General features: G+C 40.8%; 1 protein-coding gene across 1 annotated transcript; it reads right to left on the minus strand.

Annotated features, from left to right (window-relative positions):
- Positions 1 to 1,600: 1,600 nt before the first annotated feature.
- On the minus strand, positions 1,601 to 12,935 carry LOC135628963 (uncharacterized). Its single transcript, XM_065136008.1, has 10 exons — positions 12,569 to 12,935; positions 12,444 to 12,490; positions 10,497 to 10,591; positions 10,181 to 10,424; positions 10,039 to 10,092; positions 9,357 to 9,458; positions 8,305 to 9,273; positions 7,860 to 7,994; positions 2,483 to 2,590; positions 1,601 to 1,967 (listed from the first exon to the last, which is right to left on the minus strand). Exons 5-9 carry the CDS (start codon positions 10,045 to 10,047, stop codon positions 2,510 to 2,512), a joined length of 1,296 nt encoding a protein of 431 aa, XP_064992080.1. The 5' UTR covers positions 10,048 to 10,092; positions 10,181 to 10,424; positions 10,497 to 10,591; positions 12,444 to 12,490; positions 12,569 to 12,935; the 3' UTR covers positions 1,601 to 1,967; positions 2,483 to 2,509.
- Between the last annotated feature and the right edge of the window lie 822 nt (positions 12,936 to 13,757).

Consider the following 13,757-nt stretch of genomic DNA (forward strand, 5'->3'; position numbering starts at 1 on the left):
GCAGAAGGCTTCGTGCCATGAGTTTAGGCATCAGGGCAAGAAGATTAGACATTGCGCTAAAGATATTGGATGTTGCGAGAAGGCAATATGCCGATTGAGCAATACGTCAAAGGAGAGGATGATGCGCTGAAGGGTCGGACGAAGCGCCGGATGAACTAATGACATGCCGGACAACTTAGTATTCTTGCATGTAATAATTTATCTAAATTGAGGTAGTCTTAGTAGTAATTGTGTCAGTTTAGAATATAATTAGGCCAACTCAATTAGGAGCCAACTAGATCCGAATTAGGCTATTTTGGGCCAATAGAAAGGCTCAAGACCCAATAGTTGGGTCAAGCGGTGGCACCTCCAAAGGCTTGGTCTTTAAGACGGTCTCCGAGATTATGTCAAGCGATAGTACCACCAGACTAGGCGATGGTACCATCGAGTGTCAGGCGATGGTATCGCTAGACTAGACGGTGGTACTGCCCAGACACAATCTACCAGCTTGTGTTAAATAGTGGTACCTTTAGACTAGGCATGGTACCACCCAGTGTCAATGTTACAAGCGGTAGTACTGCCCAACATAAGCGGTGATATCGCTAGTACCCCAAAAACTAAGGATGAGACACTTTTAGGCTCCAACTTTGAATCCATTTGGGGTCTATAAATACCCCTCTCATCCCGGCTTAGTAAACACAAGAATTAAGAGCAAAAAGAAAGAAAAACATTATTATAATCTTATGAGAACTCTCTCAAGCTCTAAGTATTGGTGAAGTTTAAGAGAGGAGCTAGTGGGGGTGTAAAGGTTCTCTCTTGAACCTGTCAAAAGGAAAATCGAGTTATAAGGATAGCTGATCTTCGCCCATTGAAAAAACATCAGTAGTGGAAGTTGGTGGCCTCGAGTGAAGAGGAATCGAGAGTGGATCTAGGTCATAATGACCAAACCACTATAAAACTTGGTTTGCATTTCTATTGTTGCTATTTACCTTTGCTTACAAATGAGCTATCAAGTTAAACTCATCTTTTTTATATCGATTTTTATCGAAATGATAGATTTTTAGAACCGACATGACTTTTATCATTGCACTAATTCACCCCCCCACCCCCCTCTTAGTGCCAACTTCGACTTTCAAGAGGGTCACTCTCCTCTTATGTTCAATGATACGAACTACACATATTGAAAAACTCAAATTGAAAATTTTCTTACTTTCTTTAAACTTTGATTTATGAAATATTATTGAACTTGACTTTCAAACCCCCTCTAAACCTTTTGAATGAATAGAATGACTTTGAGAATTCATAGATAGACAGATAGAGATAAGAATTTTAAAAAAGGTTAAATCTAAATCAGTTCTTTTTACCTCAAATTGAGTTTTTTAAATAAATGTTAACCGGAAGAGGATCTTAATATCTGAAGAGGCATATATCCTGCAATAGAATTCATAATAATAAATACAACATGCTAATAATTATTGTTTTTAATCTTGTATTTTAATAATAATGTGACTTGTACATGCAACCGTGAAAGATTGACGAACTCTTCTGGGAAATCTGTCGCACATGAATGGATGCATTGAAACACAATCAATAAAATCTGTTGCTCTATTTCCTTGCAACAGCATTCAACTAAGACAAAAGGCAGCTTTGATTTACATAGAGCTCATCTGAAATCAGCTAAAGATTTACACAACAGAAGAAAATAAATCAAAATTCTAAGCAGAAATCATAACTTTTGAAATGAAATTTTCTAATGGAAGAAACTGCATGGGGTCAAAATTTTACGAAATCTTGTCACTTTAAGAAGCCATGAAATTTTAGGAAGCTATGAAATTTTGTCACTTCCATGCTTTCCTTCCCTGGAACTGCTTGCCTGACCGCCTTTGCTGCTGTTTTTTCTCCTGCCTAGAGCGAGCTACTTTTGCTCTTTTGGCAGAAAGAGGCATCTTCTTTTTATGTTCCTTTTGGCGATTGCTTAGATCACCCGTCTGTCACCAAATCGCAGATAAGCAATCAGTCTATTAATTCCAAAACAAGGTGCCTGGTTAATGTAGACACTGAGAAGAGAATGACTAATGAAGGGGAAGGAAAAGCAAAAGGAGGCAGAGAGGAAGCTTTGATTTGCAGTAGGGAGATGGGGGGTGGCAGGCGATCCTTTCGATTGTGTTAAAATTTTGCAGACTGCCAACCAACATAGGAAAAGCAAAAGGAGGCAGAGAAGAACAGGATCTACATTCCACTTGGGGGATAATTAAAGAAGATTATCACCTTAGTTGAAATGCAGATCAGAAGTGTACCAGATGCTCTGAAGACTAAAGCGCAGGATGTTAAAATAACAGCTTTTGAAAAAGCAAACCAAAAGTAATGAAGGAAACCAATTGCGAGCTTTAAAGGAACGTAGGCAAGATGTGTATCATAAAATATAGGAATGTCACTATATTTTAATCTGCACTAAAAACAAAAAATTGTCACGTAACATGTCGTAAATTCAATACAGGCTAACCTTTTTTTGTTTCACAGCAGTTCTGGCCTAATACTTTCCTCTATCCTCTCTCCCAGCTCTTACTAGGGCCAATCGTTCCTCCTTGCTAAGCTTTCTTTTAATGTGGACCTAAAGAACAATAGTTCGTTGATGATAAAGAGAATTAGTTCAACTTAGAACAACTCACAAGCTTATGACATAAAATCATAATTTAAAGTAAAGGAAATGTAATCCAAAGCAAGGTTCGTAATATCGTACCATACCGGTATTTCGACCTGGGCTCGGTACCGGTACGGTACGGTGTACCGAGCGGTACACCCAGGTGTACCGAGCGGTATACTCAGGTGTGCCGAGTACTGTAGCATGTAGCAGTGCTACAGTACACTCGGACTGGTAACAGGTCCGTGTACCGGCAACCGGTCGGACCGGTACATACCGCCCGTACCGGACTGTCACGGACAAACTTCGAAACAGGGTGTTTGATGTAATGCTTATGTATGTCCGTGTCTTTTGGCATGTTCATGCCTTGTACAGAATGTAAAGGGGCGACCGAAGGCTTAATAGTGTCATTTTAGTTGGGTTGGTGGCCTCTTTAGGCTTGTAAATAAAGGTTGTGTCATGTGGACACGTGCGAGAGATTTTCGGTCTGTAATGGACCATTTTACCCTTTGTTGTGCCACTGTTCAGAGCTTGTAAAGTCTGTTTGTAATTTGCATTGTTTATGAAGTGTTTTTCGGAGATGTTTGCTTGTGGATCCCGATTGAGGCGTTCTCTCTTGCCCGTTCTCTCTTTTGTTGGTCCTAAGGGACAATGGGAGTCTTCGGGGAGGCTGACCTTTGCGGACGGACACGCAAGGGTGCCGCACGACTTAGGCAAAACCAACTAAGTCCGTGTCATATGGTATCAGAGCGGGACAAGCACTCATAGAAACACTTGGCATGCAAACGTGGGGGACCTAGCGGGGCTGCGTTGAGGGCAGTCAGCACACGCGCGACCGTTTGAGGGAAAACGGGCATGGAGATGTAGGGAAAAGAATCGCTCAGAGGAGCGGGCATCTGAGATTGGCATTCAGAGGAATGGCCAACCCTTCGCGCAAGAGGCACCACGAGAACAGGCAAGCTTGGAAGAATTTGGAGCGCACAAAGGTTGGGATGGCTGAGTTTGAGCTACGGCTCAACGTTGACAACTATACATGATGGTGCTCTAGGAAAGCAAGGTGCTTGGCAAGAATGAGACCATGCAAGGTGGAATGAGTTGCTTAACGACCAAAAGAGTTATGCAAAGCTCACAGAGGTGAGGGGAATTGCTAACTCGAAGAATTTGGTACTCATGCATGGGCTTGTATGCGGACGATGGAATGTTCGTGGCCATCCCAAGGCGACCGAGACTCGGTGCCATGGAGCATTAAAATTTCTCTTCGGCAAGCGAAGGATACGTCCGTAGGAGGCTGAAGTGTGCAGTGAGTTCAGCATGTTGCTAAGCCTTGAGTGGTGCAGCGGGGTCTGTATTGACGTGGAATCGCAATCTAGCAAGTGCGTTTGCAGGAGGCAGAACATTGCACAGTTTGTTCAGCAGATCGGAGTAGTCCAAGGGGATGGTGGTCTCCGAAACGAAGAGAGATGTTGCTCCAACGGGATAGTTATCCAGGAGGGATAAGTCCCGGCTCTCCAGAGGGAGAATCATGTGAGACGGACCTCACATGTTGAGGAGGAGTACCTCAACAAACAACAACTCCACGAAGCTCGATGGACTGAGCAAGCGGCGAGGAGTTGTCGCATGATCTCGCTCGAGAGAATGCATTGGTGGATGCATTGCGAGATCAAGTGGGGGAGCGACCTAAAGCAACTTAAATGAAGGCACACTTGGAGTCGATGTGGAGATCGGACTCAAGGTAGGGCTGACCTGTGGAATGGTGGGCACGAGGGCCACCATCGACTCAATGTAAAAATGAGGAGCGGAGCAACTTGGGTGTAACTTGGCGAAGTACCCAAGCCGCATGAAGGGAGCCAGCATAGAAGTTGGAACGTGGAGTAGAGGCACAATACTTTCCTTAGACAGAGGTCAAGGACATGAACTCTTGCAGAGGCAATAGTAGGATTATGTTGTTCCATGGGTCCTTCATTCTGACGGAGCAAACTCATCTTGCATGGTGCCAAAGACGAAGGGAGCTTCGGGGCACATGCACCTTATCTCGGAGAAGCATTTGATGGAGGAACTAAGGCGACTCAATTTGCGGAGGCGACGTTGGGTTCAGAAGACCTTAACACGGGGCAAGAGGACGCAGAGGCGGGTACTCTTGAAGAATATGCCACAGTGTTGCCATTCGAGTTGCTATGAAGGAAGCGGTGCACAGCGGAGATTGTGCTGGTAGGGGCAAAGGCCCAGGATCCAGACAATGGTGCACAAATTACAGTGAAGTCGGTAGACTTCGGGAGCTACTAGACGACGGACTGTCCTAGAGCGGTGCTTCATCTAGGTGTGACCCAAGAGTGGGTGGATGAAGGTCGATTGCCAAAGGAGCGAACAAAATCGAAGGTGGAGGAGACCCTGCGATGTATTGGCAGAGGACACACATGGAGGGTTCACAATTCGAGTTTATTCCACAAGGATCAGAATACAATGGAGATGTCACCAGGAGGCGACATGGTGCAGCGGATTGTGGTGGAACAGTTCGTGGCAATGCGACACACACGACATAGTCCCGTGAGGGATGAGATCATATGGAGGTATGATCGGGAGCTACTAGGAGCTCCGCTTTGGTGAACAACACGACGGCAAGAAGGGCTATAGATTCAAGAAGTGAAGGCCATGGTACCGCAGAGGCGGGTCTTCCGGGCGTGCACCGAATTTTGCATCAGATGAAAACCTTGGTCATCAGCATATGGGGGCTGGGTTCCACCAAGGGAAAAGTTCGAATGCAAGTACTAGTGAGTTCCATGGGAGGAACTTGATCATGCAGAGGTATGATCGAAGCAGCTGGAGAGTTGGACTGCTCCAGAGCTCATATTCGCTTAAGGGAGCCCGACAAGTCAGAGGACAAGGTCGAGTAAGCGAACGTTGCTACCAAGGAAGCTAAGGAGAACAGAATCGGTGCAAACCCTACAATATGATGGCAGAGACCATGCATGGGAGTTGCAGTCTGTCTTTCCATCGACCAAACAGACTGCTTGGAGAACACAGAGGTGTTGAAGCAGGAGGTCGAAAGAGGCGAGGAAGCGACGACGAGTCCAGAGGGACTTAGCTACCCAAAATCAAGCATCAGTCAGAATGGAGGTGGACTCAGAGGAGTGCCACGGAGACATATCTACTGATCGTGAAGAAAAGGGATGCAGATGCGAGGAGACGGATAGTAGGGCCATGGGCATGGCAGCGCCATGGTACCGCAGAGGCGGGACTTCCGTGAAAGTCATTGATCCCTTGCTCTCACAGAGGGAGAGCGTTTGGTCGTGAAAGGGGCCGAGGAGGTGGAGCATGCAGAGGCAATCTCCAAGTACCGAGATAAGGCTGAAGGGCAAAGGCCAAGAAACTTCGTAAGACCGGTGTCAACAAGTTTCTCATCAAGATAGCCGTAAGTGAAGGACTTCGGGTCATGCAAGAGTGCACGACCAAGGAACGAAGCAGGCAGTACGCGGTGCTGTACCTTTGCTACTCAGTGGAGTAGGCGGCAGGGTTGATGGAGAAGATGGTACAATCCCAGAGGCGACCTCATCTATCAGAGAATTACTCCAAGTTGGGGTGAAAACTTCCCGCATTCCAGAAGTTCGATGGCATTGAGAAGGTGAATCACAGTAGCTAACTCAACGCAAAGATTGCAAACACTTCAAGTGCTTCAGAAGTGTGAGCAAAGAGCAGGCGAATACTAGTAACCAGCTCGATGCATGAAGTACAACCTCGAGGAGGCGGGCGAAGTCAAGTAACCTTTGCCTTCTCAACTCTTAAGAGGATGGGCGAAACCGAGAACCCCAATTCTCTTATCTATCCAGCAGAGGAGCTCTGCACAAGTTCAAAGACCCTTCGAAGATAATGGAAGACAATAGTTGTCAAATCCTCACCAACGGTGATCAGTGCTACTAAGAGTAGATTGTCCGCTTCATTTCCCAACGAAATGCCAATCGAAAGCGGAAGTGATGCGAACCTACTTGGATGCGACAACTAACTGAAAGAAGAGTCAATGAGCAGATTTTGTGGAGGAAGGACCCGAAACTTCAGAAGTTTGCGAGGCGATGCTCGTTAAAGCTCCAACAAGCATCCACCCAGTTCAAGTAGCATGTGGAAATTTTGAGAAACTAGTGCAGTAAGGATGGTTTTTTCCTTCATTTGGTGGATCCGCGGGAATCAACAAGGATCAATACAACTCAGCCAACCCCACACCAGAGTCAGAGTCATTGGCGAGTTGAAGCAGTATGGCGGATCAAAGTTCGACTACTCAAAAACAGTAGCGGAGAGCAACTGGGAGCCAGGAGGCGCATTGCAACTGGAGCAGAAGATTGAAGACTCAGCAAAGGCGAAGAGTTGCAGTGTTCACAAAGGCTTCGACGAGGACGTCGAAGGGATAAGTGGGGGAGAATGTCACGGACAAACTTCGAAACAGGGTGTTTGATGTAATGCTTATGTATGTCCATGTCTTTTGGCATGTTCATGCCTTGTACAGAATGTAAAGGGGCGACCGAAGGCTTAATAGTCTCATTTTAGTTGGGTTGGTGGCCTCTTTAGGCTTGTAAATAAAGATTGTGTAATGGACCATTTTACCCTTTGTTGTGCCACTGTTCAGAGCTTGTAAAGTCTGTTTGTAATTTGCATTGTTTATGAAGTGTTTTTCGGAGATGTTTGCTTGTGGATCCCGATTGAGACGTTCTCTCTTGCCCATTCTCTCTTTTGTTGGTCCTAAGGGACAATGGGAGTCTTCGGGGAGGCTGACCTTTGCGGACGGACACGCAAGGGTGCCGCACGACTTAGGCAAAACCAACTAAGTCCGTGTCAGGACGGTACAGTTCGATACTGCAGACCCTGATCCAAAGTAAGAATAGCTACCAGTACATTAAACAAAAAAGCTAGCAGTACATCAACATCTAGCTATTCATCATGTACTTTTAAAAATACTCATACAAGCTCTCGTGCAGATATGCTTCCATCCAGAGATCAAAAGCATGGACCAGTGATCTCAAAAGAATCAATGCCTTGAACAACATATACAACACCAGAAATTTGCATTACAGAATAATAATATATGTGAGAGCTAAAATCCGATCAATTGGTACATTATTAAATGAGTTCATCAATTTTACATATAGTTGGAACATTACAAAAGGAGTTTATCAACCTTACATAGTCACAGAATTACCAAATAGGGAAAAGAAAAAGAAAAACATTCATACCAAGAGAAAGGATGAGAGCTCACCTCTAGCATAGCAGGATCCACTGGCTTTATACTTAATTGCTCAGAAGAGGGAATTTTGAAAGATGAGACTTTCGAGTCTATACCCTTTCTCAAAAGACCTTGCTGAGCCATAACCAGCTTTGCTTCTTTCTTTGCCTATGAGATTCAAAAAAGAAAAAAGGCAAAGCTTATAAGATGCCTACATAGTGAGTGAATTTTGGTGATTAAAAATGTAATCAAGAATATAAGATCCATTATTTCATCGAACATTAAAAAATAATCAGAACACTAAAGAAGTTGAAGATCAAAATTCTCAGAAACACTAGCTTATGCAGATGTTACTATAACTTCATATCAGATAACATGAGCGTATGAGCAACAAAGTTCGATGAACAGTTCAGAATTTTACTGAATCTATTTCACATAATTAAGATGAAAAGGAGCACTAAGTTTCCGGTGAACACACCTTCAACTCTTTTATACGTTGAAAATCTTCATTAGAAAGAATTCCATCTGTTTCATCTGAAGCTTTCTGTGACATCTTGGCCATTGTTAGTCTTTTAAGAGTGCGAAGACTTGATTCTGAAGTATTCAGTTGTCCAACATAATCCGCAAACCATGGTCTGCAGTACCGGTCCGTACCGCCCGGTACGGGCGGTATGTACCGGTCCGACAGGCTTCCGGTACGCGGACCATCTGTTACCGTTTCGATACTGTAGCAACACTGTAGCACTGTAGCAGTACTACAGTGCTCGGCACGTCTAAATATACCGAGCGGTACACCTGGGTGTACCGCTCGGTATACCGTACCGTACCGATACCGAGCCCAGATCGAAACTCCGGTACGGTACGGTATTGCGGACCTTGCCGCAAACTTCCTCTTCTTTGATTTGGCCTTCTCCTCTTCCTTTATTTCATCGTTGTCATCACAAGCGCATTCATGATTACTGAGGTCATCATCATTGCAGATGTCATTAGAAGACTTTTTCCTTGATGCATCTAGCTCACTGGAGATATCCATATTATCATCACTAAGATCCACATCTTCTTTAGTATCACTATCATATTCATCATAGGCAGCATTCTCATCAGTATCATCATCAAGATCATCACCATCATCTTCCTCCCCATCAATGTTATCACTGTTACCTAAATCTTCTTCATTTTTTTCATCTGAAACCTCATCATCCTCTTCTTCTTCATCTTCCAAAGAATCATCCTCTTTGTCTGTCTCAGCATCACTGTCATACTCATCATCCAAATCTGATGCAGAAGCCTCAGCATCAGAACTGTCAGTCATCGAGTTATCAACGTGTTCCAGCAACTCTATGTCAGGCACATCAGTAGCTATACTAACTTCTCCATATGCTTTTGGCCTTGCTTTGGGATTGACCGGACGGCCACGGTCCTTTTTGACCAATAAAGAAGGGCATATCTGAAAACAAATAAAGCTCAGAATAACAATCACAAGCTATACGTCTGAAACAAAAATTGTTAGACTGAAATACATATTCCAACCTCTCTGAATAAAGTTATCAAGGAGCGAGCTGCTGAAGAAACTGCCTTCTCATGTGATTTTTTGTACAAGACCAAGTCTTGAAGCAGATCTTCATTCATTAACTGTAAACAACCAAAATGTGACAGTTATACAACTAGTTTCTTGTAGACATTTACAAGCTTTTACAGGTACATATCTATTTCAAGTGGTGCACTATCCTTCTCAAATAATTTTATTATTTCTCAAATTGAAGCAAAAAAAATAAAAAAAAACAAGATTACAGTTAATTAATATGAAGATGGGTAAAATTTTGAAAAACAAAAAACATAATTATTAAGATAATTGCATCTAGAATGAGTAAGTAAACATTCAACGGACCCAAATCCACATTGAGTACTTTTTTGTGACAATGTATAGACGAAAAAAAAATAAAATTCCATAACAAGTATAGTTCTTTCACAGATTCAACTTCCTAGAAAATCTGAAGGCACGTTATAAAAGTTCATCATACTGTCAACATCTTGTATCTCAGATGGAGTCTGGCTAAACTGCTAATGTGACGAGATCATGCTAAAGTGACAAGATGATATATTAAGTAGGCATGAACCATGGAATTGTGATGCATCTCATACAAGATGATGCAAAGAATAAACCTGTCGCAAACAAACTTGAACAAATAATTGACTAAATGTAAAGCAATACCAAAGGCATCGTGATACAGATCTCCCTCACAACATTCAGCCCAACAGCAATGGCCTGACAAGACAAATAAGAAAGTCCATGATCAACAGTTCAACTATTAACAGATGAACATGACTGAAAGTAATATCATTTTCAGCAGTACCTCTGTGCGAGAACGATCATGCACAAATTGATTCACAATTTGTTTAAATAAGGGTTCAACCGCATCAGGAGGTACTATTCAAATAAAAACAACTTCGATGAGTTCTTCTATCTGAAGAACAGAACTGGGAACAGCATGCCTTGACTATGAACGCTTAGAAAATCTACAGTAAAAAAAGCACAACCATATCATGGCAGGCCTGGACAGCTGCAGCAAGCAAATCGGTGACATCACGTTGATGAGGCTAAAAAAAAATAAATACAAATAAGTATGGTTTCAAGTTAAAATACATATAAGCAAAAAAATCCTTGTTTACCTGAACATATTTTTGAAGAAACGGATAAAAATTTAACGAGATCAGACGGTGCAATCCAACAGTTCTGGCTATTACTTTAACATCATCATCCTATCCTGCAACACAAAGTAACAACAATAGTCGACAAAAGAAAATTTCATATATCAACCAATAAATAACACATGTAGTCTAACATAGAAGAGAAATTTCATTATAAATTACTGTTATCAGCTTAGTGTACAATGTGAACCAATCTACCAAAACATTGAAATGACATTGACTATAGCCTTTCAATGTAATAAATAAAATTCACCCATTCAAAACATTCTGAATAGAGTAAAGAGCCACATATAACTCTTTATAATACATCCCTATCTTAATCACATGTAGATTCAAGTATTTAGGCCAATTTTCTAAAACATTAATGATCTCAATGGAACTGCATATCTTAAGCATGGTCTGTCGTACCGAGCCGTACCGCCCAGTACGGGCGGTACGTACCGGTCCGATAGGTTATCGGTACGCGAACCACCTGTTACCGGTCCGAGTGCACTGTAGCAGTGCAGCACTGTAGCACTGTAGCAGTGCACTATAGAATCATAGAGTCAATGTATCCTGGACATAACTGTTAGTGAAATTGGATAATAACTGGGGCATTGTGATGAAATTCATAATTTCTTGAGCACACACAGATGAAAGATGGATGTCACATACAAGGTTCATGAACTAAAAAGTACTAAATGATAGTAACTAGAACTAAAGGACTTGCATTCATAGGATTTGAAGTGTATATTTTAAGTGTATATTGGTATCTAAGAAACATGTAAAAAATAATCTGCTACCCATTAAGAAATATATAGCTTTCCAAGCCACAACAGTAGTTATATTGGTCCATAAAAGTCCCATAAGAGTTGAGCACAACACTCCAAAGAACTCTGTACAAGGCTGTGTCATAGTTGTATCATCAGAACACTCAAACAGTAGGTTCTTTATTGGCACTCTAGAAAAAAAGGAAAACTACAATCCAACAGACAAAATTTTCAGTTTCACAATAACTGCTATCATGATCATGATCAAATTCAAGAGATCAAGGTTTTATTCAAGTGTACAAATGACTAATATTGTTGGAATCTTCACAATAAGGTAATAGATGGATCACAAAATAACATCTATGATAGGTCATAGAAAGTGTTTTTTTAGTTCATCAGGATGGACATGTCAGTACAATACATGCCGATCAGCACGGTTTAAACATATAGCTGGAACAAGCCTTGTGCTTGATTGTGTGTTCAAGGACATCCTTGGTATAAAACCAAACACCATGCTAGTATTATACTAGCATGACATAGTTCGACAATCATCAACCACTGTTGGCAAACTTGAAATATTATCATACATCATCAAATGGTGAAACTAATTGCCATCTGAACAATCATCATCAAATATTATACCACAGCAGAACAAATTGCCTCTGAACTTCATAGTCTTTGTTATGCTAGGACTATGATGTTCAAATCAAATAACATTTTTCTCAAAATGAGAAGATTATTTCACGAGAAAATTAATGATTGATAATTTGTTCATCCACAATAAATCACAATGTATTGACCACAAAAAAGGTCAGATCTGCACCAAGAAATGATCAAGTACTCATCAAACATAGATAGTTTTAATTGCTTATGTTAGATAATTCACCAAACATTATTTATATATTTTCATGATGAATAGGTTAATTATGATGAATCATGATTTATATACATCTACCTATTCTAACATTAAATAAATACCAAATTTTGTCACATTAAATAGTAAACATTATACATTGATACATGCCCATATCCATCATATCAATATCTTGCACTTGTATCCATGACTTCATAACCAACCAACCAACCAAACGAGCATTCATTATAATAAAGAAATAAGCCTTCATAACAGTAATAAAAACAAGAAGAATGATGAAATTACTTGAATAACAACAAGAGGTCCTCCGGAAGTTCAATTGCAAGATCAACCTGAAAAAGGGTCGATGCAGTTACAAAAATACAAGTTGTTGACTTAATATGTAGACTTATTATGGGAAAAGATGAAACCTTTGCAGTAATTGTATATATCCATGGTGATAATGGTCCAAAGCATAAATCAATCAATACACATGCTGCTTTTGCCTGAAGATTGAAAAATAAACGCTTACTTAGAAAGCCAAAAAGTAAGTTGTCTATTCATAATTAAACTTGGTATGAAACCAACAAACACGAGATGATAAGAATGAAGACAGATAGCCCGCACAAGCATTAAGAAGATGACAATGACATTATTATTATCTGCAACAACAGATTAATATGAATTGTTGAGACTTTTGATAAGAATACAAATGCATGTAACGTATATCACCCAGATGCATCACTACTGAACCTGAGAGAGAGCATGCTGGACAGAAGGATGTTTCCACAAAGAAAAACTATCATCAACTTGATTTAGGAGGCTAATTGGAGGAAGACGTGCCATCAAATGAAAGGAAATCAGAATCCATCCAAATTAATTAATATATAAACTAGTAAAATGTATTAAAAGTTTTAACTTAAAACAGAGACCTTTCACTTGGAAGCAGTGCTTGTATAAGTGGTAATAGGGACCAAAAATTTGAATTACTGTTAGCCAATTTGCAGAATAGGAGAGGCTATCTATTCATTATAAAAGAATGTAAACACTCGACAATTTAGTTACAGAAGCAGACTCCTGGTGGCTAAAAGTTATTCCAATAGGAAAAAAACAGGATAATTAGTTTAAAAAACATTATAGGGTAGGTGATCATTTAGAACATACTTGTGAAGCACATCCAAATAAGACATGAGGACTGTCTTCTTCCACTGCAGATATATCCAAGACATTCAAATAAGAAGCATCCCAATAATCTTCAGTTCATTTGAATTCTTCCCCAAACAAGCTCAAGTAATCAGTAGGTTGCATGTGCCTGGTTACTTCAGTTTTAACAATTTCATCAAATATTGAAGACAAACCCAACTATTCAAGTACAAAATTGCCAAATCAGGTTGTAAATTGATTTGATAAGAAACCATATCCATTCACATAATATGCATAAAAAAATAATTTAATTAACATTAGTTTCTTCATAAACTTATTGTGGAATCCTCTAAACTAAGAAAGAACACTTTTGAACACGTGGAAAGCCAAAAAGCAAAAGAATTTCTATTAAGTAATATGGAACACATCATCTATAATTATTTCAATGTTTGACACAAAATATTACAGAACAAAATG

The sequence above is a fragment of the Musa acuminata genome, chromosome BXJ3-1, assembly GCF_036884655.1.
Source record: "Musa acuminata AAA Group cultivar baxijiao chromosome BXJ3-1, Cavendish_Baxijiao_AAA, whole genome shotgun sequence".
Classification (NCBI taxonomy): Eukaryota; Viridiplantae; Streptophyta; class Magnoliopsida; order Zingiberales; family Musaceae; genus Musa; species Musa acuminata.